The sequence below is a fragment of the Montipora capricornis genome, chromosome 14, assembly GCF_036669925.1.
Source record: "Montipora capricornis isolate CH-2021 chromosome 14, ASM3666992v2, whole genome shotgun sequence".
Taxonomy (NCBI): domain Eukaryota; kingdom Metazoa; phylum Cnidaria; class Anthozoa; order Scleractinia; family Acroporidae; genus Montipora; species Montipora capricornis.
Window position 1 is genome coordinate 41,650,547 of NC_090896.1, and position 25,246 is coordinate 41,675,792.

A 25,246-nucleotide genomic window follows, 5' to 3' on the forward strand; every position below is an offset into this window, starting at 1 on the left:
AAGTCACACACCTTGGACGCTTGCTTGACAAATGGAGGAAGCTGATTCCTTAAATGTGAGGCCTTATATGTAAACGAGTTGTGGTTATATCAATTAATGTAAGATCGTTGGACAAGATTGTGTTCGCTGTTCCTTTGGTTGTAATGTAGTTGACGAAGTTCTAATAAATTTAAATTGGAAACTGGCCATTTGCTGCTTGTTATGTAGTACAGCAACTTTGCTGATTTGGCTACAAATATATATTGCTTCAAGTCAACGAATTCGTGGACAGACACGTTCTTAATCGGAAGAGTTTGAGAGCTCGCAGTGGCAATTAAAATAATTTGATTTCGGTTTTTTTTTTCCTGGGGCCGACACTCTTTTTCTTGTCAAGTTTTGAATAATGCGGCGACTAAATTAAAAGCGCCATGTTTTCGAACGACATTATTTTAAAAGTTGGACAAAAGGGAAATTGCCTAATTGTTCACCATTTTGTTTGCGTCGCTGATGTTCACGTGACGTCATCGCCGCCATGTTGGTGGACGAAAACAAAAGCTCACTTATTAGAGTCTTCTGTTCGTCCACCAGAAGTAGTACATTTCTCTATTGTTATTGGTGTCTCTAGAGGTTGGTTGAAAACGTCCTATCTCAAGAACTTTTTTCATCATTCTAGCATTAAAGTGGTACTACGACCAAAAAAACAATTCTTTTTTTTCTTTGGATTTCAAAACTATGTTGACTAAACACTAACTGACGCAAGTTTTAAGTTCTGATTTTAAAAAGACACCTGTTTATATTAACTGGAATATTCTTATTTATTGGTCCGCCATTACTAACTTTAAAATCTTGAGAGAGCTGGGTCTAGGAGAAAATGTTGTCAAAGACTCACTAGTTGAAGAATGCAATGCGTGTGTACGCGGCTGAATTAAGATGCAGCACGGGAGTTTCGGGCTTTCAGATTTTCAAAGCCTTGTTTTGCATATATAATAAATTGTGTTTGCACGCTGAAATTTTAAGCTAGTGAGTAAATGACGTCATTTTCTCTAGATCCAACCCTCTGAGGTCCAATCGGTCAAAATTTTGCCAGTTAGGTGTTAAGCGAACACGCTTTAAAAATCTGAAGACAAAAAGGAAATTGGACCACTTTAAATTAACCCGTGAGCACAGAGACGCAGATACACCAGTTAGCTTCCGCATTCATTCAACGAGCAAACCCCATTAAAAGAGATCAAGGGTGCTTACCATTTAGCCAAATAATCCGGATGGAATGATCGTTGCATAAAGGTAAGCGATTTTCCGAATTTAATGACCAACCGGATGAGAATGGTGCTTACCATTTAATACACAGCATTCCATCCCGCATATTTTACTCGATCTTGTGAGAAAGGGCCTGGAAACGGAAGAATTCTCTCAAATGGTAAGAGCATTTCGCAAATTCCGTTCCGAAAGGAAAAAGAAGCCTACCTCTGGAGGTTGTCCACAATTTCCGAAAAGATTTTCCGGAAAATTGCCTTTCCATTTGACTCCAAACCGAAATTTCCGGATTTTTTGGCTAAATGGTAAGCACCCCAATATTCACAAATCGCTTGGACACGACACCATAAAGAATCTGCAGTGGTTCTTCGACCCGTTCTTAGGGCCTCGTCACGCCTTCCTTCCCCACGAAGGTGTGCTGAAACGAAAAACCACTTCCGTTCAACGGCTACTTGCCCACTATGTAAACGAAGCAATCAGCATTGACAAATTGTATCGTGCATAGCCAATCACATGCTACGAAAGAATGCCCTACAAAACACAAGTTTACCCAAACTGAAATGGATAACGGCCTCAGATTGGTCCGTAATCCACGAATGGAAATGGTTTTTCTACATCTCTGTGCAACAAGTGCACTCAAACGTTCCTCGTCATACTGTACCGTTTTTTAAGCCATTACCTCTCAAGTCCCAAGTTCTCCCAAGTGCTTCCTATTGTCTTAGTTCTTTTTTTTTCGCGATAAACGGTGTACAGCACTTGGTGACGCCATATAAAAAGATCTCATTCAAAAAGCTGCGGTTTTGGGTCACTGTGGGCTCAGGTTTAGCCATCACGTGCAAATAACAGTTTCGTGTTGAGGAAGAGGGAAAGATGCCTCAAATCTGGTAGGTTTATCAATTTATAAGTGGTTTTTCGGACCATCTTCGTCTACAGAAGCCCCATGGCTGGCATCATTAAGCCAGAATGCGGGTAGAGGCAAACCTTTGAAAGACAACAGAGGTGAGAGATGATTTCATGCAGATTGGGATGTCTAAAATGCTTTGTTGTAAACATGGCGGTTCACGAGTGAAGTTGTCTCTCTGGCCTTTCTGTGGACCAATTCCAGGACCTACCGATGCAATTTGGGCAAGTTTTGAAAGCTAAAATCTTCAATCGTGGCTGTATTTTGCTGATAGGACTGGGTGGCCCGACACTTATAAAAAAATCTATGAAATGACAATCGGGTGTCTTCCCTTGTCATGGAATGGCAGAATTACCCAGAATGCTTTTGGGCACGAAGGAGGCAACTTGAGAAGCACGAGACTGGCCCTGGTCAAATGGCTGAAGCGCGGCCAGAGGAAAAAGTTAGAAGACGATTTCTAGCCAGATACTAAGCAGTAACCCTGGTGTGTGCAGTTAACGTAGACTTTTGATTTCTGAACAAATTTTTGTCATAGAAAATTCGCGACAAATTTGTGCTTTTTTCCTTGTGATCCTCGTGTCAAAGGAAGGGTATCATGTAAATAAGAGAATAACCAGATTTATATTTGCAGATTACCTTTTTTCTTATTCAGCTAAAGTCAAACTCTACATCTCTATGCAATAAGCACATTAAAAATCTCCTCATGTTACTTTATATTCTTTGTTATTCTTACGTATCAGCTAAGTTGCGGAATGCGCTACCTGATTTTCTCCGTACCACTGAGTTTACTGGTTTCAAAAGAGAATCCAGGGCCGCATTTTGTACAGCGGCTTTTCTTTTTAATTAGTATATCTTTAAATATTATGCATTTAGTATGTATGTGTATATGCTATGTATTTTAGCTGTAAATGTAATGTCTCGAAGAGATTGACTCTTGTAGTTAGCCTGAAATTCGAGATGAAATAAAGTTGCATGCATGGATGTATGTTACCTTTAGTAGGGCGCGTGCGTACACTTTGTAATCTGCGACATTCAGTGCTTACCACATGGCAGATAAAATGACTTTTCCCTTCTATATTTAAGCCATCGAATTCTTACGTTAAATTGACAAGGGCGGTTTGGAGCTGTGAGTAGGCGTGGGATTTGTCACATATGGTTTAGGGGCCGACATATCTCTCCCTCAATGCCGTACCGGGAGGCAAGGTCGGTAGCAGAAAGCAGCGAAGGGCCAACTGCGTCCAAAAGCGATCGCACGGGCCGAAATCCCGGGATGACTCGTTTGGTACGACGCTCCAGCGCCGGGTCTGGAGGTACTGCGTTTTTCTCTCTTGCTCAAACATTCCGTCGGCGCATGCGTAGATCTTCTGGCTCTCTGATACGTAGCCTACAAAAAGAAAAAATATTAATAAATAGAAATAATAATAAGAATAATTAAGATGGTGGTTCAGTTCCAAGGAATAGACATTTCAGTTAAACAGTTTCTACAGGCATCAACTCGTAAGGTAAGAAGCGCGCGTGTCTGGTATTCTGGAGCATGCAGATTGGGATGTCTAAAATGCTTTGTTGTAAACATGGCGGTTCACGAGTGAAGTTGTCTCTCTGGTTTTTCTGTGGACCAATTCCAGGACCTACCGATGCAATTTGGGCAAGTTTTAAAGCTAAAATCTTCAATCGTGGCTGTATTTTGCTGATAGGACTGGGTGGCCCGACACTTATAAAAAAATCTATGAAATGACAATCGGGTGTCTTCCCTTGTCATGGAATGGCAGAATTACCCAGAATGCTTTTGGGCACGAAGGAGGCAACTTGAGAAGCACGAGACTGGCCCTGGTCAAATGGCTGAAGCGCGGCCAGAGGAAAAAGTTAGAAGACGATTTCTAGCCAGATACTAAGCAGTAACCCTGGTGTGTGCAGTTAACGTAGACTTTTGATTTCTGAACAAATTTTTGTCATAGAAAATTCGCGACAAATTTGTGCTTTTTTCGCTGTGATCCTCGTGTCAAAGGAAGGGTATCATGTAAATAAGAGAATAACCAGATTTATATTTGCAGATTACCTTTTCTTATTCAACTAAAGTCAAACTCTACATCTCTATGCAATAAGCACATTAAAAATCTCCTCATGTTACTTTATATTCTTTGTTATTCTTACGTATCAGCTAAGTTGCGGAATGCGCTACCTGATTTTCTCCGTACCACTGAGTTTACTGGTTTCAAAAGAGAATCCAGGGCCGCATTTTGTACAGCGGCTTTTCTTTTTAATTAGTATATCTTTAAATATTATGCATTTAGTATGTATGTGTATATGCTATGTATTTTAGCTGTAAATGTAATGTCTCGAAGAGATTGACTCTTGTAGTTAGCCTGAAATTCGAGATGAAATAAAGTTGCATGCATGGATGTATGTTACCTTTAGTAGGGCGCGTGCGTACACTTTGTAATCTGCGACATTCAGTGCTTACCACATGGCAGATAAAATGACTTTTCCCTTCTATATTTAAGCCATCGAATTCTTACGTTAAATTGACAAGGGCGGTTTGGAGCTGTGAGTAGGCGTGGGATTTGTCACATATGGTTTAGGGGCCGACATATCTCTCCCTCAATGCCGTACCGGGAGGCAAGGTCGGTAGCAGAAAGCAGCGAAAGGCCAACTGCGTCCAAAAGTAATCGCACGGGCCGAAATCCCGGGATGACTCGTTTGGTACGACGCTCCAGCGCCGGGTCTGGAGGTACTGCGTTTTTCTCTCTTGCTCAAACATTCCGTCGGCGCATGCGTAGATCTTCTGGCTCTCTGATACGTAGCCTACAAAGAGAAAAAATATTAATAAATAGAAATAATAATAAGAATAATTAAGATGGTGGTTCAGTTCCAAGGAATAGACATTTCAGTTAAACAGTTTCTACAGGCATCAACTCGTAAGGTAAGAAGCGCGCGTGTCTGGTATTCTGGAGCATGCAGATTGGGATGTCTAAAATGCTTTGTTGTAAACATGGCGGTTCACGAGTGAAGTTGTCTCTCTGGTTTTTCTGTGGACCAATTCCAGGACCTACCGATGCAATTTGGGCAAGTTTTAAAAGCTAAAATCTTCAATCGTGGCTGTATTTTGCTGATAGGACTGGGTGGCCCGACACTTATAAAAAAATCTATGAAATGACAATCGGGTGTCTTCCCTTGTCATGGAATGGCAGAATTACCCAGAATGCTTTTGGGCACGAAGGAGGCAACTTGAGAAGCACGAGACTGGCCCTGGTCAAATGGCTGAAGCGCGGCCAGAGGAAAAAGTTAGAAGACGATTTCTAGCCAGATACTAAGCAGTAACCCTGGTGTGTGCAGTTAACGTAGACTTTTGATTTCTGAACAAATTTTTGTCATAGAAAATTCGCGACAAATTTGTGCTTTTTTCGCTGTGATCCTCGTGTCAAAGGAAGGGTATCATGTAAATAAGAGAATAACCAGATTTATATTTGCAGATTACCTTTTTCTTATTCAGCTAAAGTCAAACTCTACATCTCTATGCAATAAGCACATTAAAAATCTCCTCATGTTACTTTATATTCTTTGTTATTCTTACGTATCAGCTAAGTTGCGGAATGCGCTACCTGATTTTCTCCGTACCACTGAGTTTACTGGTTTCAAAAGAGAATCCAGGGCCGCATTTTGTACAGCGGCTTTTCTTTTTAATTAGTATATCTTTAAATATTATGCATTTAGTATGTATGTGTATATGCTATGTATTTTAGCTGTAAATGTAATGTCTCGAAGAGATTGACTCTTGTAGTTAGCCTGAAATTCGAGATGAAATAAAGTTGCATGCATGGATGTATGTTACCTTTAGTAGGGCGCGTGCGTACACTTTGTAATCTGCGACATTCAGTGCTTACCACATGGCAGATAAAATGACTTTTCCCTTCTATATTTAAGCCATCGAATTCTTACGTTAAATTGACAAGGGCGGTTTGGAGCTGTGAGTAGGCGTGGGATTTGTCACATATGGTTTAGGGGCCGACATATCTCTCCCTCAATGCCGTACCGGGAGGCAAGGTCGGTAGCAGAAAGCAGCGAAGGGCCAACTGCGTCCAAAAGCGATCGCACGGGCCGAAATCCCGGGATGACTCGTTTGGTACGACGCTCCAGCGCCGGGTCTGGAGGTACTGCGTTTTTCTCTCTTGCTCAAACATTCCGTCGGCGCATGCGTAGATCTTCTGGCTCTCTGATACGTAGCCTACAAAAGAAAAAATATTAATAAATAGAAATAATAATAAGAATAATTAAGATGGTGGTTCAGTTCCAAGGAATAGACATTTCAGTTAAACAGTTTCTACAGGCATCAACTCGTAAGGTAAGAAGCGCGCGTGTCTGGTATTCTGGAGCATGCAGATTGGGATGTCTAAAATGCTTTGTTGTAAACATGGCGGTTCACGAGTGAAGTTGTCTCTCTGGTTTTTCTGTGGACCAATTCCAGGACCTACCGATGCAATTTGGGCAAGTTTTAAAAGCTAAAATCTTCAATCGTGGCTGTATTTTGCTGATAGGACTGGGTGGCCCGACACTTATAAAAAAATCTATGAAATGACAATCGGGTGTCTTCCCTTGTCATGGAATGGCAGAATTACCCAGAATGCTTTTGGGCACGAAGGAGGCAACTTGAGAAGCACGAGACTGGCCCTGGTCAAATGGCTGAAGCGCGGCCAGAGGAAAAAGTTAGAAGACGATTTCTAGCCAGATACTAAGCAGTAACCCTGGTGTGTGCAGTTAACGTAGACTTTTGATTTCTGAACAAATTTTTGTCATAGAAAATTCGCGACAAATTTGTGCTTTTTTCGCTGTGATCCTCGTGTCAAAGGAAGGGTATCATGTAAATAAGAGAATAACCAGATTTATATTTGCAGATTACCTGTTTTCTTATTCAACTAAAGTCAAACTCTACATCTCTATGCAATAAGCACATTAAAAATCTCCTCATGTTACTTTATATTCTTTGTTATTCTTACGTATCAGCTAAGTTGCGGAATGCGCTACCTGATTTTCTCCGTACCACTGAGTTTACTGGTTTCAAAAGAGAATCCAAGGCCGCATTTTGTACAGCGGCTTTTCTTTTTAATTAGTATATCTTTAAATATTATGCATTTAGTATGTATGTGTATATGCTATGTATTTTAGCTGTAAATGTAATGTCTCGAAGAGATTGACTCTTGTAGTTAGCCTGAAATTCGAGATGAAATAAAGTTGCATGCATGGATGTATGTTACCTTTAGTAGGGCGCGTGCGTACACTTTGTAATCTGCGACATTCAGTGCTTACCACATGGCAGATAAAATGACTTTTCCCTTCTATATTTAAGCCATCGAATTCTTACGTTAAATTGACAAGGGCGGTTTGGAGCTGTGAGTAGGCGTGGGATTTGTCACATATGGTTTAGGGGCCGACATATCTCTCCCTCAATGCCGTACCGGGAGGCAAGGTCGGTAGCAGAAAGCAGCGAAGGGCCAACTGCGTCCAAAAGCGATCGCACGGGCCGAAATCCCGGGATGACTCGTTTGGTACGACGCTCCAGCGCCGGGTCTGGAGGTACTGCGTTTTTCTCTCTTGCTCAAACATTCCGTCGGCGCATGCGTAGATCTTCTGGCTCTCTGATACGTAGCCTACAAAAAGAAAAAATATTAATAAATAGAAATAATAATAAGAATAATTAAGATGGTGGTTCAGTTCCAAGGAATAGACATTTCAGTTAAACAGTTTCTACAGGCATCAACTCGTAAGGTAAGAAGCGCGCGTGTCTGGTATTCTGGAGCATGCAGATTGGGATGTCTAAAATGCTTTGTTGTAAACATGGCGGTTCACGAGTGAAGTTGTCTCTCTGGTTTTTCTGTGGACCAATTCCAGGACCTACCGATGCAATTTGGGCAAGTTTTAAAAGCTAAAATCTTCAATCGTGGCTGTATTTTGCTGATAGGACTGGGTGGCCCGACACTTATAAAAAAATCTATGAAATGACAATCGGGTGTCTTCCCTTGTCATGGAATGGCAGAATTACCCAGAATGCTTTTGGGCACGAAGGAGGCAACTTGAGAAGCACGAGACTGGCTCTGGTCAAATGGCTGAAGCGCGGCCAGAGGAAAAAGTTAGAAGACGATTTCTAGCCAGATACTAAGCAGTAACCCTGGTGTGTGCAGTTAACGTAGACTTTTGATTTCTGAACAAATTTTTGTCATAGAAAATTCGTGACAAATTTATGCTTTTTTCGCTGTGATCCTCGTGTCAAAGGAAGGGTATCATGTAAATAAGAGAATAACCAGATTTATATTTGCAGATTACCTGTTTTCTTATTCAACTAAAGTCAAACTCTACATCTCTATGCAATAAGCACATTAAAAATCTCCTCATGTTACTTTATATTCTTTGTTATTCTTACGTATCAGCTAAGTTGCGGAATGCGCTACCTGATTTTCTCCGTACCACTGAGTTTACTGGTTTCAAAAGAGAATCCAGGGCCGCATTTTGTACAGCGGCTTTTCTTTTTAATTAGTATATCTTTAAATATTATGCATTTAGTATGTATGTGTATATGCTATGTATTTTAGCTGTAAATGTAATGTCTCGAAGAGATTGACTCTTGTAGTTAGCCTGAAATTCGAGATGAAATAAAGTTGCATGCATGGATGTATGTTACCTTTAATAGGGCGCGTGCGTACACTTTGTAATCTGCGACATTCAGTGCTTACCACATGGCAGATAAAATGACTTTTCCCTTCTATATTTAAGCCATCGAATTCTTACGTTAAATTGACAAGGGCGGTTTGGAGCTGTGAGTAGGCGTGGGATTTGTCACATATGGTTTAGGGGCCGACATATCTCTCCCTCAATGCCGTACCGGGAGGCAAGGTCGGTAGCAGAAAGCAGCGAAGGGCCAACTGCGTCCAAAAGCGATCGCACGGGCCGAAATCCCGGGATGACTCGTTTGGTACGACGCTCCAGCGCCGGGTCTGGAGGTACTGCGTTTTTCTCTCTTGCTCAAACATTCCGTCGGCGCATGCGTAGATTTTCTGGCTCTGCGTTAGGAAGCCTACAAAAAGAAAGAATATTAAGAAATAGAAATGATAATAAGAATAATTAAGATGGTGGTTCAGTTCCAAGGAATAGACATTTCAGTTAAACAGTTTCTACAGGCATCAACTCGTAAGGTAAGAAGCGCGCGTGTCTGGTATTCTGGGGCATGCAGATTGGGATATCTAAAATGCTTTGTTGTAAACATGGCGGTTCACGAGTGAAGTTGTCTCTCTGGCCTTTCTGTGGACCAATTCCAGGACCTACCGATGCAATTTGGGCAAGTTTTGAAAGCTAAAATCTTCAATCGAGGCTGTATTTTGCTGATAGGACTGGGTGGCCCGACACTTATAAAAAAATCTATGAAATGACAATCGGGTGTCTTCCCTTGTCATGGAATGGCAGAATTACCCAGAATGCTTTTGGGCACGAAGGAGGCAACTTGAGAAGCACGAGACTGGCCCCTGTCAAATGGCTGAAGCGCGGCCAGAGGAAAAAGTTAGAAGACGATTTCTAGCCAGATACTAAGCAGTAACCCTGGTGTGTGCAGTTAACGTAGACTTTTGATTTCTGAACAAATTTTTGTCATAGAAAATTCGCGACAAATTTGTGCTTTTTTCCTTGTGATCCTCGTGTCAAAGAAAGGGTATCATGTAAATAAGAGAATAACCAGATTTATATTTGCAGATTACCTGTTTTCTTATTTAACTAAAGTCAAACTCTACATCTCTATGCAATAAGCACATTAAAAATCTCCTCATGTTACTTTATATTCTTTGTTATTCTTACGTATCAGCTAAGTTGCGGAATGCGCTACCTGAGTTTACTGGTTTCAAAAGAGAATACAGGGCCGCATTTTGTACAGCGGCTTTTCTTTTTAATTAGTATATCTTGAAATATCATGCATTTAGTATGTATGTGTATATGCTATGTATTCTTGGCTTGCAGTCACGTGACTTCCGGTACAATTTGCCATTTTCATTCGCCATGTTGGGGTTCCAAAACCAATATGGTGGCTAGTGTATTGACCACGTAGTCACCAACTCGTGAAGCTAAACGTGATTTTCTCTAATTCTGCTGCCTCAAAATGCCTATGTGCCTGATCGTTGGCTGTTCTAGGCAGACTGGTCGAGGTAAGGGAGTCCGATTGTGTCGAGTTCCAGCTATTATTACAAATCAAGGCCCAGAATTTGTGGAATTGAGTATCGAGCGACGGCGATTGTGGATCTCTGCAATAAGCCGTGCTGATCTTACGGATAAAATCTTGAACAGCGATAAAGTTTGCGACCAACATTTCCATTCTGGAACTGCAGCTCCTTTGTGGGATCGTTACAATATTGACTGGGTTCCCACTCTCAATTTAGGCCATGACAAAACGGCGACGCAAAGTGAACAACATCAAGCGCAATCGCGAGAGGCTCGAGCGGAGAGGTCAAAGGAAAGGCGAAAACGTCACGCGGAACAACAGGAACAAGAACGTTCACTGAAGCAGCAGAAATTAAATGAGCCTGGAGTTCCCCTTGCTGATTTTGCTGCTGAGATCGAAAGTGCAAGTACCAGTTCAGAACAAGTCCAAGTGGAGAACTTAGACTTGCAACCTACAGACCAGCAAGAATCAGATCCCAACGAGCAAGCAACACACAGCACATGCTCTACTCAAACAGAAGCGTTCGATTATTTATATCGCTCCGTGGAATCTCTTTCCATCAAGGACTGCCCACGAAGTGATGTCTTAACTCAAACAGAAGAGTTTGATTACTTGTTTGCTGAGTCACTGACTAGCAAGTTTTTTGACAAAAATTATTTCAAAGAGGATAACGGGAAAGTGTCTTTCTACACTGGTTTGCCAACATTTGAAATACTGGAAGCCACTTTTAATCATGTTGCACCCCATGTCAAACGAAGAACACAATCCCTTTCGTTATTTCAAGAGATGGTTATGGTACTGATGAAATTGAGACTCAATGTTCCACACCAAGACTTGGCCTACCGATTTGCAGTCTCTATTTCCACAGTATCAAGGACATTTGCACACTGGCTGGTCATCATGGATGTGCGGTTGTCCTCACTGATCAGGTGGCCAGAGAGGGAAGAACTTTGGAAGACCATGCCCCAGTGTTTTAAGTTTTCGTATGGAAATAAGACAACCGTCATTATTGACTGTTTTGAAGTTTTTTGTGTAAAACCGACAAACCTCCTGGCTAGAGCACAAACGTTCAGCGCGTACAAACACCACAACACAGTCAAGGTCCTCATCGGCATAACCCCTCAAGGCTGCATCTCCTTTGTCTCAGAAGCCTGGGGGGGAGGGGGGGGGGACGCACCTCAGACAAGTATCTCACGGAAAATTGTGGGCTGCTCAACAACTTGCTTCCTGGGGATCTAGTTATGGCAGACAGGGGATTCACTGTTCACGATGGTGTTGCCCTTAAACAAGCAAAACTCATAATTCCAGCATTCACTAAAGGAAAAAAACAACTGGACCCTGTTGACGTTGAAAGAACAAGGGGGATCGCACATGTTAGGATCCACGTTGAACGAGTTATAGGACTGTTACGCAGGAAATGCACCATTCTTGAGAATACCTTGTCAGTAGATTTTTTAACCTGTAATCCAACTGGAAATCCTGAGATCCAGGTACCTATGATCGACCGCATACTCAGAGTTTGCTCTGGACTTGTCAATCTATGTGGCCCCATTGTCCCATTTGATTAGATTAATCTGTGCAAAATACAATGGAATCCCAATTTTGTTAACCTCTAAGACTAGTGTAAATTGGTTTGTCAAATCAGAGAGTTCAAATCAATGGTTAAAAATAGTTTAAGAGAGGAAATGACTCCGAGTCCAAGTTATCAGAAGCTTTAAAAAATAGAGGATTTACAAAACTGGGATTCCATTGTACTTATGTAAACCATGCTGTTTCGAAATTTGTTGGTTTAATTTGAAAATGTTGTAAATGTGTGTACCACCACCTGGGGGAAGTCCCTCATGGGGTTGTGTGGCCAATTTGAATATGGTTTTTAGGGATTTTTTTGTCTCAAATATGGATTTCGCCTGAAATTAAATGGGATTCTAAGAGGTTCAATGAGGAGATTAAAGAATAAAAATTAGTTTTGAAACACCACCAGACAGTTGACCCACAAGCAACTCCGGCGTTTAGAGGATATTTTCGATGTCCATATTCTTTGATGTTCATTCTTGTCTGAGACAGTGTATTATGACTCAAGCTGGTTATGAAAAATTGGGAGATGTGTGACTAAGCCGTACCTCCCCAGCTAAAGATATGTTGAGTGCTCCCTCCCCCCTCCCCAAAGGTAACAATGTGCTTTTGTAAAGCTAATTTTATATGTTAAACCCAAGAAATTGAAAGAAATTTATTCATTATAACAATGAGAGGTTTCTCCTGTCATGTAATTCCCAGTTGATTTATTTGAACATACAAATTGACCGGGAGTCGTTGTAAAGCTATTTTATATGTTAAACCCAAGGAGTTGATATTTATTAATTATAACAATGAGAGGTTCATCCTGTCATGTCATTCCCAGTTCATTTATTTGAAAATACAACTTGTAAAACCAAAAACAGCCAGTTTTAATTAATTATATTTCGAAAAGGGAAAAAAGACAAATGAGAGTTGACCAGTCAGACAGTTTGTTTACTTGTAAATATATCTTCATCATTGATCATTAATAACTGTACAAAAAGGAAAGGTACTTAGATGTTTACCACTAGATTTATACCCCTTAATGGCTGCAGTTTTTTAAGCCATTAGGTTGAAGTTCTTTATCATACGCCTACATTAGAAAATTATTACTTACACCTTTCACTCCCAGGAATGACTAGCAAATAAATTCTCCTAACGATTTTACTGCTCTGTCAAGGAGACAGGTGGTGAGAATTTGGAAAATTATCAACTATGGGAAAGTGTCTTTATGTTACACCAAATTCTCAAGAACAGAGAACAAAGATTTGTATGGTCATCAGTTAGGAAAATTGAATTTCAGATCTTGGGAGTGGAGGGTTAAGGGGATTACGATTTGTAAAGCAATGAAAGGGAAGTATTTTTCAAATCTTACTGGTGGCCAATTGGTTGAAACAGTTTATTTTGTAAATAAATAGCAATAACACCTGAAGCTTTTTTGTGTGTCTCAAAAACTATTTAGTTTACAATGTGAGATAGCTGTCCAGGTAGCTGAAAAAATTTTAATGCTGCAATTATTGCAACGGTTCTTGTAAGTCACTAAAATTTAAAACGATGGAAACTGAGACATCAGACCAGCTTGAAGACAGGCCACTAAATGTGGTCGCATTTTTGTAATGTCAAAATTCAGGTTTTGTGGATTGGATCCAAATACAAGACTTGTCGCAAAAGCAATAGCAAAAACCCCACAGTCACTTCCATTTCTTTGCTGTTGGCAGGGTGCATACTCGAGTTTCTGGAAGCTATCTGCTAATACTAAGTCTTTGACCTAATCTTCAACTTCTTGTGAGATGATGTCATGATATAGACTGTCAAACAGTCTGACTGTTCCGGGAAGGCATCCTATTGAACTAACACAAACCCAGTGATTGTATCCTGTATGCAATAACTGGACAAATTCACCAGAAACTACATTAAAATTTCGCACTGGACCTAATGTAGGACGCTGAAAACCTTCAATCAAAGGGTTAATTTTCTGCAAAAGTACCTGTGCACTGTGGATAATTGCACCATCAAGCCAACCATGGGGGGACATAATAAGCTGATAATCTTGTTCATCAAGATTTCTGAGTTGACGATATCGTTTAGATTCACTAGTTGTAACCATAGTAACCTCCACGTCATCAGCACTTTCCTCTTCACTGTCATGATAAGATTCTTGTGCATTGTCAAGTTCATAGGACGTAGGTTTATCATCATGAGATTGAGAAGAACAAGTGGTAGGTGCAACTGGGGTTTCCTGACATGTCCCTGGAACTGCAGTGCTGGCATGAAATGGCTTTGCATGTTTTGTTTTGCAATCGGTGCATTTCCAGGTTGTCTTGCTGTTGTTGGGCAATTTCTTGTAACCAAGGCAAGTCAAGTGAAAAAAATTTCCACTCTGGCAATCATCGCTGTGGCACCCAAGTAATTTGTCAGATTGCTGTGGCACTGCTTGGCAAATACAAATACTGTTGAGAGATAAAGCCGTAGCCATTATTTCTGGAGATTTCTCCTTTCCTTTTTTCGACCGCTTAAACTGTGGTAGCCTGCAGCAGTGTGGGCAATACCACACCCTTGGTAGCGGGGTTGAGATTGCTAAGCACGAGGGATGAAATTCAACAAATGGGCAGTGGGGATTTCCACATTTCACAGTGTTCCCACATGATGGCATTCTGCAGAAACAAATTCCAACACCTGCTTGTGGTATCTCATCAGAAATGTCACACTTCCTTGTGTACCCTCTGCCTAAAATTTCAGGCAAAATACATGTTCTCCAGAAAGTCGTAAGTTTTGGCAAAACCTCCTTCGAGTGACCATGGTCAGGGTAAATTCTCTCTTTGATAATTGTTGCACGGTGAGAACTGTCAAAAGCACAAACAACAAAATCATTGTACTTCCTTTCAGGTAATGTCAAAAGCTGTTGTTGAACTTGAAAAAAGTAGTCGTGGTTTCGTTTCAGCTGCAAATTACCGGCTACCTTTCCAGGCAAGCATTCTTCTTCAAAACATAACTTTCAAAGTGACATCGGTCAATACAAATAGGACATTTGACCTCTCCGCACCCCAGTCCACAGCATGAGCAAGATACTAAGAAGTCTGGAGTGGCATGAATCCAAGGGTACTCTTGGTTGATAACTAAGCCACACTGCGAGAGTTTAAAGTCATCATGACTGTTTTTCATTTCTTCTTCATAGGCTTTAATTGCATCAGCTTCATGTTTGCACCCATGAATCACTGCTTTTGTGTTTACTTTAAATAGATTTGGATAGCAGATTGTCTTGATCAGTGGTTGTGATGGCTGTGCTGGGTTTGTCCGACAGACTGCTCCACTCATTGACGCACCAATACGACCCGCTCTATGTCGAAAAAATGCACTCCCATTTGCCTGGCTTTGTGTATCTCTCTCAATTTGTGCAATGTCTTTACTTGACAAGCAAATTTCTACATTAAAGCACTTCTTTAGTAAATCAGTGTATGTGAGGTTTAAATTGTCATTGTCAAAAAGGTCTGGGATTGTTTGGATACTGCTGCTTTCTGATATAAACTGGTCAGAGTAGGGCTTGATAAGACTTAAAGCCACTGGTTTAATTTTTGATTTGTCTAGACTTTCATAAAGGGTGTTCATTTCAGTCTCCGTGGGAACTTGTACTGTTAGTTCTCTTCTGCTGCCGGTGAAGGATGTTGCCTGAGCCTCTCCTAAGTTATCGATTTTTTCATCCAAATCCGCTTTAAGTTTTCTGGCGGAGGTCAAATTTATGACGCGCATTTTTGCATATGGGACATCTTTTACAAATGATGGCAACAACCACGTACATTTATCTTGGGTACAGGCCAACTTACCGCGAATCCTCGTCCACGCCTCGATATAAAACAACACACTTGCAACATGCGAGCACGTTTCCGAGAGCCCTGCTTTGCACCCTAAGCAGTGGGCTGATTTGACTGTTCCGTCTTTTTCGGCGACAACCCACACATAGATCAAAGGGTCATTCATTCTTTGTGAATGTCTCACTTTTCCTGTAACAACGTGCTTTCCAGCGACAACACATCCTTGAATGCCTAATAAAAATCCTGAAACCACAAAGTTGTAGGCTTCCAAACTCTTGTATGCTTTGAACTGCTCTTTCGTGTAGAAACTCGTTTCCAAAACCAAGTAGCTAAGCAAATCCATCGCTTCGATAGGTGGAAGGCACTCCGTGTCAAACTGTTGATCGGGAATGGTGACCGGATCGACTCCAATTTCGGCGATTTTTTCAAAGTATCTTCCTTTTACGTTGTCGTCAAGTTTAGCACAATACTCCGACAATATTGGGATCTTACTACAAAGCTCGTCAAGCGAGAGGACGCGTTCATTTTCCAAAGAACTCATCGTATAGTACACAGTGATGGCATATATGCATAATAAACACATGTAAATTTTACCCGCGGTGGAACCCCAACATGGCGGATACCCAAATATGGAAAATACAGTGACGTCACGGGCAAGCCAAGAATTTTAGCTGTAAATGTAATGTCTCGAAGAGATTGACTCTTGTAGTTAGCCTGAAATTCGAGATGAAATAAAGTTGCATGCATGGATGTATGTTACCTTTAGTAGGGCGCGTGCGTACACTTTGTAATCTGCGACATTCAGTGCTTACCACATGGCAGATAAAATGACTTTTCCCTTCTATATTTAAGCCATCGAATTCTTACGTTAAATTGACAAGGGCAGTTTGGAGCTGTGAGTAGGCGTGCGATTTGTCACATATGGTTTAGGGGCAGACATATCTCTCCCTCAATGCCGTACCTGGAGGCAAGGTCGGTAGTAGAAAGCAGCGAAGGGCCAACTGCGTCCAAAAGCGATCGCACGGGCCGAAATCCCGGGATGACTCGTTTGGTACGACGCTCCAGTGCCGGGTCTGGAGGTACTGCGTTTTTCTCTCTTGCTCAAACATTCCGTTGGCGCATGAGTAGATGTTCTGGCTCTCCGATACGTAGCCTACAAAAAGAAAAAATATTAATAAATAGAAATAAATTAAGATGGTGGTTCAGTTCCAAGGAATAGACATTTCAGTTAAACAGTTTCTACACGCGTCAACTCGTAAGGTAAGAAGCGCGCGTGTCTGGTATTCTGGAGCATGTTGTAAACATGGCGGTTCACGAGTGAAGTTGTCTCTCTGGCCTTTCCGTGGACGAATTCCAGGACCTACCGATACAATTTGGGCAAGTTTTGAAAGCTAAAATCTTCAATCGAGGCTGTATTTTGCTGATAGGACTGGGTGGGCCGACACTTTACATTCCCTGTAAATTTGAAGCTTTTAAATCTGTCTCTATAGATACACTACTAGCCTTGATAAGACCATTGTCTGGAAAGTCATGCGATTTAGATCCTCTTCCGGGTTCTCTTCTACGTGCATGCTTGTCTGAGCTTGGTTCTATACCTACACAGATTGTCAATCAGTCTCTGCAGTCTGCTGTTGTACCTGAACAACTGAAGGTGGCTATGGTAAAACCCTTGCTGAAAAAGCCTTCACTTGATCATCGCGAATTTAAGAACTTTCGTCCGATATCTAATCTTCAGTTTCTGGCAAAGGTCATTGAGAAAGTTGTGGCAGATCAGCTTATTAATTACTTGGATGATAACAACTTACAAGAAGTTTACCAGTGGGCATATAAACGGAGACATAGTGCAGAAACCGCACTTATGCGCATCCACAATGACATTTTGACAGCTGTTGATAAACATCAATCTGTTATCCTATTACTACTTGATATTTCTGCAGCTTTTGATACCATCAACCAATGATCTTTTACTCTCCAGACTGAAGTGTCGTTTTGGTATATGCGGCAAGGCACTTGATTTGTTTTCGTCGTATCTCTCTGGACGACGTCAGTTTGTTAAAGTTAATGACACGCCATCAACGTCTTATCTGATAGAGCAAGGTGTGCCACAAGGCTCGGTGTTGGGTCCGATTCTCTATTCTCTTTATGTTTCACCTTTAGGCGATATTGCAAGAAGTCATGGTCTTTCTTTCCATTGTTATGCAGACGATACTCAGCTTTATATTTCCTTTAACTCAGCTGATCCTGTTGAAACAGAGTCTAGAAGATCTATACTTGAAACCTGTGTTAATGACATTAATAAATGGATGTTACATAACAATCTGAAATTGAACGGCGATAAATCTGAATTATTGGTTATGTCATCTTCTCGACGCCCAAGACCTACTCTAAATTCTATTTGTATCGACAATGACAATGTATCAGCAGCACCATCAGCAAAAAATATTGGCATAGTTTTTGATGAGGCCATGTCGCTTGTTCCGCATGTCACCAATATTTGTAAGACTGCTTGTTTCCATCGTCATGCCATACTTAAAATACGTCAATTCCTAGACAAAGACTCCACTATCCTGCTCCTTCATGCGTTTGTCAGTTCAAGACTTGATTACCGTAACTCCTTACTTTTTGGTCTTCCTGATTATGTCATCAACCGACTTCAACTTATTGAAAACTCTGCAGCTCGTCTAGTTTTTTGTGCACGTAAGCATGACCATATCTCACCCTTGCTGGTTAATCTTCACTGGTTACCAGTTCAATGTAGAATTCAGTTCAAGATCCTCTTGATAACTTTTAAGGTTTTACGTGGTGAAGCATCGTCATATCTTTGTGATCTAATAACTCCGTATGTTCCGACTCGTACTTTACGCTCGCAGAACAAACTGCTCCTACACCAGCCTCGTTTCCATCTTAAGAGTTACGGACGGCGTGCATTTAAGACATCTGCTCCATGCCTTTGGAATGATCTGCCTTACAACATTAAAAACACAAAAGATATAAATAATTTTAAGAAGAAGTTAAAGACGCATCTTTTTAAGAAAGCTTTTGCATTATAATATGACATTTACTACCTTTTTGAAGAACTCAAATTGGGCAGTAAACTTACTAGTTTTACTGATTACTTTATTTAATTATTCTTTTTAGTGTTTTCCTGTGAAGCGTCATGGATTTATCGATATGTACGCTATATAAAAATGTTTATTATTATTATTATTATTATTATTATTATTATTATTATTATTATTATTATAAGAGAATAACCAGATTTATATTTGCAGATTACCTGTTTTCTTATTCAACTAAAGTCAAACTCTACATCTCTATGCAATAAGCACATTAAAAATCTCCTCATGTTACTTTAAATTCTTTGTTATTCTTACGTATCAGCTAAGTTGCGGAATGCGCTACCTGATTTTCTCCGTACCACTGAGTTTACTGGTTTCAAAAGAGAATCCAGGGCCGCATTTTGTACAGCGGCTTTTCTTTTTAATTAGTATATCTTTAAATATTATGCATTTAGTATGTATGTGTATATGCTATGTATTTTAGCTGTAAATGTAATGTCTCGAAGAGATTGACTCTTGTAGTTAGCCTGAAATTCGAGATGAAATAAAATTTGCATGCATGGGTGTATGTTACCTTTAGTAGGGCGCGTGCGTACACTTTGTAATCTGCGCCATTCAGTGCTTACCACATGGCAGATAAAATGACTTTTCCCTTCTATATTTAAGCCATCGAATTCTTACGTTAAATTGACAAGGGCGGTTTGGAGCTGTGAGTAGGCGTGGAATTTGTCACATATGGTTTAGGGGCCGACATATCTCTCCCTCAATGCCGTACCGGGAGGCAAGGTCGGTAGCAGAAAGCAGCGAAGGGCCAACTGCGTCCAAAAGCGATCGCATGAGCCGAAATCCCGGGATGACTCGTTTGGTACGACGCTCCAGCGGCGGGTTTGGAGGTACTGCGTTTTTCTCTCTTGCTCAAACATTCCGTCGGCGCATGCGTAGATGTTCTGGCTCTCCGATACGTAGCCTACAAAAAGAAAAAAATTTAATAAATAGAAATAATAATAAGAATAATTAAGATGGTGGTTCAGTTCCAAGGAATAGACATTTGAGTTAAACAGTTTCTACAGGCATCAACTCGTAAGGTAAGAAGCGCGCCTGTCTGGTATTCTGGAGCATGCAGATTGGGATGTCTAAAATGCTTTGTTGTAAACATGGCGGTTCAAGAGTGAAGTTGTCTCTTTGGCATTTCTGTGGACGAATTCCAGGACCTACCGATACAATTCGGTAAGTTTTGAAAGCTAGAAATTTCAATCGATGTCGTATTTTTCTAGTAGGACTGGCTGGCCCGACACTTATAAAAAAATTATGAATTGAGAGTGGGGGGTATTTGTCTTTTATGCAATTGCAGAATTACCTAGAATGCGTGAAGGCAAAGAATAGCATTGCAGCTGGATATGTTATAATCAATTTTATAGCGAACTTACATCGATTCCCTGTTTTAAACTACTGTTGGGTTGGATATACTGTATATTTTCTTCTTACCCTCATGGCAAGGAGTTATTACGTTCAACATTAACAAATCAAATACCCCTGTTCAAGTTACAGTCCCCAAAAAAGATATCTTAATCGTGTTACCCAATCGTGTTACAGTAACCAAGTCACGAAACCTCTGAAATCCTGCGTATACAATTTCCACTCTTTCGTTAATCTCAAGATCATATTCCAAAACACACGCCGCATCAAATCCTTTTTTGCATACAAAGATCGCTTAAACCGATCTCAGAGGTCCAAGGTCATCTATAAAGCTGTTTGCTGGAACTGTGATGAATTCTACATTGGCAAAACAAAACGAAGACTCAATGACAGAAAAACAGAACATTTCAAGGCCCTCGCTAACAGTGAATGAAGGGGTAGTTTCTAAAGAAACTGTGGTGCTGCGTCGGTGGGGAAGTAGTATACAAAAATTTGGTTTTATCAACGGAGTTGATAATGTAAATTGGCCACCGTACAGAGATTCTAAAAGCTATTCTAAAAGCTGTAGCTTTTAGAATCTCTGTACGGTGGCCAATTTACATTACCTCGCTAACAGTGATCATTCATTAGCCATTGCTGATCATGTGAAAACCACTGGCCGTGACATTAAATGGGATCACTTTGACATTTTAGCGTCCGGAAAAACTGACTTTCACTGTTTCACACTTTGTTCATTCAAGAGCTAAAGCCTTCCCTTAATGTCAATATTAGTAGTGAGAAGTTATTGTCGTTTTAGCTATTACTCCTCAGTATATCTAGACACGTACTGATGCAGATCATTTTTTTCAGTCTAGGTTCCAGACCCCTAATGTTAACGATATATATACATATATAGCTTTTAAATATTATAACGGTCACTTTTGAAAATGTATGTTGACTAGTATACGAAACGTCAAGTTTTATAAAAAATGCGTTGGAATACAATGTTTATCACCGCTGTTTGTGTTATTTTCCTTAATCAAATTAACAGACCTGTTTCCACATCGGATTGCACTCAGTGCTATTGGATGTGTTTTCACGACAACAGCTGCATCGCTTCACATTCCTGAAGGTGTTTTGATTGGAGACTTCGTTAAGCGACTTAAAAATGATACGTGTTTTCACGGGTAAGATTAAATTAGGAGAGAGCACGTGCCAATACAATAATAGAAACAATAAAAATAGAAAGCCTGTTGTATTTCCGATTTGAATAACGGCAAGCGACTCCTCGTTGGCCGAAATTAATTGCCAACTCACTTTAGCTACCTTGGTGGCTTAAATTTGCTGAGAATTCAATTTAATAAGTGAGTTGCGAAAGGAACTGTTTTCACGGAATTTTCGGTCGTCGCTCGCCAAGCGACCTGAAAAACCGCTCGTGAAAACATAGCTACTGTCACTGATGAGATTACAATAAAGCATACCTACCAAGCTTATGGAGTGCTGGAATGTCGAGGTAAATGGTTATTAATGAAGAACGCTAATGATTAGCTAATTGACCTTCTGAGCGCTAGCTTTCACGTGTAGTGTCACGTGACTTTTCATGTAAACAAACCTCGAAAGTTCGGACATTCGAGAAGATCGGACATATATCACATAGTGAGATGGCATGGCGAGCAGATGTGAACTGTTAGTTTCTTTTTGCGTTGGACATGGAAATGATGCAACAAAGACACAAGTCACTTCGATGATTAGCATTTGATGTGGGACGCAGTAGTTTTACACTTTTACTTCCGTCTTCGACAGGATTTACGGGGGTGAGTCAGCTTTTGAACATCTTCGATCCCTAGGCGGACAGAAACGAAATGTATTCCTTAGATTTGGTTATTACGAATACCTTCATGTATTTAAATTGTTATATATTTGTGCACTTCGAGGTCAGTAATAAAACCGAATAAATGTGATTTGAGTGTGTGTAAATCGAGCCTCCGCTGTCAGTGAGCCTTAATTCGAAAACGCTGAATCAGTCCATCTAACAACAGCAAGCAGTCCTGTTAGGCTACAGTTCCAGGGTCAGCATGTATAAGCAGATGCCTATTAAAGAAGGACTTCCACACAATGAATATCGCAGAACTTAAAAAATATTTGCAGGAGCGTGGAGTTTCAGTGAGTGCGTTTAAAAGTCTTCACTAATAGAAATCGCCGCTGCAGTTGAAGCAATGACGCTTTACTTTAATCAAGGTAATTGCCTCTAGCGCAACTAATGCTAATCCGGCAATGGATGCTATCAGTAGAAAGACAAAACCGACGATGCTGACAATTTATTTACCCCAATCAAAAGCTCAAGAACTGCACTTCTGCCCCAATCCATTTTCCATGCAATCAAGATCATGAACAATTTCATCTCCTCGGCGCCATTCGGCTTGCACGATATTTAACGTACCACTCCACTGAATGTACTGAATACGACAAACAGGGACTCGCCGCTTACAAGTCCTTCGATGATTGTCGCTTATTTACTGACGGTTTAACACGTTGATTCTTTGCAAAGTGTAGTGTGTCCATGTATATGAGAGTGTAGCTAAAGTGAAGCCCTTCATGAAAAGGATTTGTTGACCGAGGAAGGAAAAACAGAGATATCTGAACATTTTTACCACAAAATTGTGCCAATTACCTACTAGTAGTCCTGTTATCTTGACTTTATTAGAAAAACTTCATTTCACTACAGAACTTGCAGACAGGTCAAGTTGATGAAACCGCTAAATCAAATGAAAGCAAGCTTGTGAGTGGTGTTAATGCATTAAGAATAAACCACAAGAGCTTCTAAGACTGATGCAAACATTTTGACGGAAGACGTTTTGGGAGTTGTTGTCTTTCAGTGATAAAGAAATTAACTACAGTACGTTGAGAGCACCACGGCAAAGCAATGGCAATGTGAGGACTGGGGGTCATAACCGTTTCAAAGAGCAAGAGAGTCTTCTCAAGAAAAATTGATAGTGCTGAAAATGTCACAAAGTTGGTACAACCCATTCTCTAATTTCGAATGTCCCATAATACACTTTGTTTGCCCCCCAAAATTTTGCATAAACTATTGTTTTCAAATGCTCTTGGGAATATGTAATGTCCCCAAGAGCATTTGAAAACAATAGTTTATGCAAAATTTGGGGGGCAAACAAAATGTCTCATAAGGCATTCGAAAATTGAGAATAGCATAAGCACAAACATCCCTACATAATTGTAAAACAAAGAATGGAACCCTAAAATGCCAGAGAATGGGACCATTTCATGAAGTCAGTGCTCCCAACGAATGCAAGCGGGTTGTGAGCCATACCCACCACAAACTGGATTTGATCTCAAAGGGCTTTCTAAGCCATTCCTTGGAGCAATAATATTCTGAAATGCCAGTGTTCTAAAGGTTGTCCAAACACTGCTGTAGAATATAAATTATAAGTGTTACTGGAAAAACAGAGATCGGTTTGTGGCAACACAAATGGTCATGGTTTTGCATTGAAAGCAACTTCAAAGTACTACTTTAACTTCAGCTTGAAATGTTTGTAAGTGGGCTAAAACGTTGTCAATTTGTTGTGTGGAAACAAGGAATCTTCTCAGTTGAGGTGACCGATGACCCTAGCTTCATGTCTAATGTGTGTGCCAAACTAGAGAAGAGTCCTTCCCTTTCTCCTCTTTTATATAATAATAATAATAATAATAATAATAATAATAATAATAACAACAACAACAATAATAATAATAATAATAATAATAATAATAATAATAATAATAATAATAATAATAATAATAATAATAGAAGTTCAAAACAGTACTTGAAATGAATATTTCATGCTTTCATGCTAACAATGAGTACTGTAAAAATTGTGGGAAGCAACAGATGCATCACCTAATACAATAACTTTAAACTGTTCATGAATTACGACTGGTAATTTGACAATGCTTTTAGAATGGTTCCCCAAAAATCAGTAGATAATGTCTTTTAAGGGAAATCTCCCTAACAGTACTGTAGATATGTGTCATGCCAATTAACAGAAGGTCACAATACTGTTCCATGTAATAAAAATAAAACCTTCAGTTTTCCTCAACTTCAATGAAGAAGCTTTTTCAGTTTGCAATGGCTCAACGCTGCATTGATCCCATGGTCAATGGTATGCACGATATATAATTATAGCTCAACAACAAAGTGTAGACTACTATACAACTAGTAGTGTATTTACTGTCCTTTGAACACACAAACGAGTCTCTGCGATGAGTCATGCCATTATCCGCGTATTCCGTTTTCCGCCTCTCGATGGCTATAACTTCGGCCGGAAAATGCAAAAAAACTTGATCAGATCACCATTCAAGTTTCTTACCTATGATTTTGGGAATCGGGAATCGTTTTTACGTGTAAGGGAAGCACGCCTTTTAGTCGAGAGCATTCTGCAACTCGCAATAAACGGTGGAAATGACTACTGTCTCTGATGCACCTAATAAGTCACTTTTATTCGGTTTTATTACCGACCTTAAAACGAAAATATATATGACAATTTTCATACACAATGGTAAATTCGTAAATAACATAAGGCGAGGAATGCATTTCGTTTCCGTCGACCCAGCGATCGAAGATGGAACAACCAGACTCACCCGCGTTGACCAATCCTGTCGAAATACGAGTGTAAAACTATCGTGTCCTACACCAAATGCTAACCATCGAAGTGACTAGTGTCTCTGTTGCATCATTTCCAAGTCCAACGCAAAAAGAAACTAACATTTCATATCCGCTCGCCACACCATCTCACTGTGTGTTGTATGTCCGATCTTCTCGAATGTCCGAACTTTCGAGGTTTGTTTACATGAAAAGTCACGTGACACTACACGTGAAAGCTAGCGCTCAGAAGGTCAATTTAGAGTTTCCCGTGGCTAAATACATAGTGTATGGTTCATTTCATCTTCAGTTAGTATTTAGAAGAAGGAGGAGTTATTTAAAATAGATCAAGTCTTGCCTCATTTAGAACACGTAGATGCAATTTAAAATTAATACTTCCTGATTCCACACAGGTCGCTAAATTTGATCCTTGTACTGCAATCGCAACAAAAATAACTGTTAAATTAA

The 25,246-nt window shown here is 40.3% G+C and overlaps 1 protein-coding gene and 2 pseudogenes across 1 annotated transcript; 1 reads left to right on the forward strand and 2 right to left on the reverse strand.

Annotated features, from left to right (window-relative positions):
* Positions 1-2,316: 2,316 nt before the first annotated feature.
* On the reverse strand, positions 2,317-25,031 carry LOC138032629 (uncharacterized). The gene is made up of 8 exons (XM_068880336.1): positions 24,778-25,031; positions 19,523-19,714; positions 16,650-16,841; positions 9,006-9,197; positions 7,585-7,776; positions 6,165-6,356; positions 4,745-4,936; positions 2,317-3,518 (listed from the first exon to the last, which is right to left on the reverse strand). Exons 2-8 carry the CDS (start codon positions 19,668-19,670, stop codon positions 3,292-3,294), a joined length of 1,335 nt encoding a protein of 444 aa, XP_068736437.1. The 5' UTR covers positions 19,671-19,714; positions 24,778-25,031; the 3' UTR covers positions 2,317-3,291.
* Positions 10,202-13,304, forward strand: LOC138032493 (uncharacterized; annotated as a pseudogene).
* LOC138033388 (uncharacterized) lies at positions 13,426-16,229 on the reverse strand (annotated as a pseudogene).
* Positions 25,032-25,246: the final 215 nt, after the last annotated feature.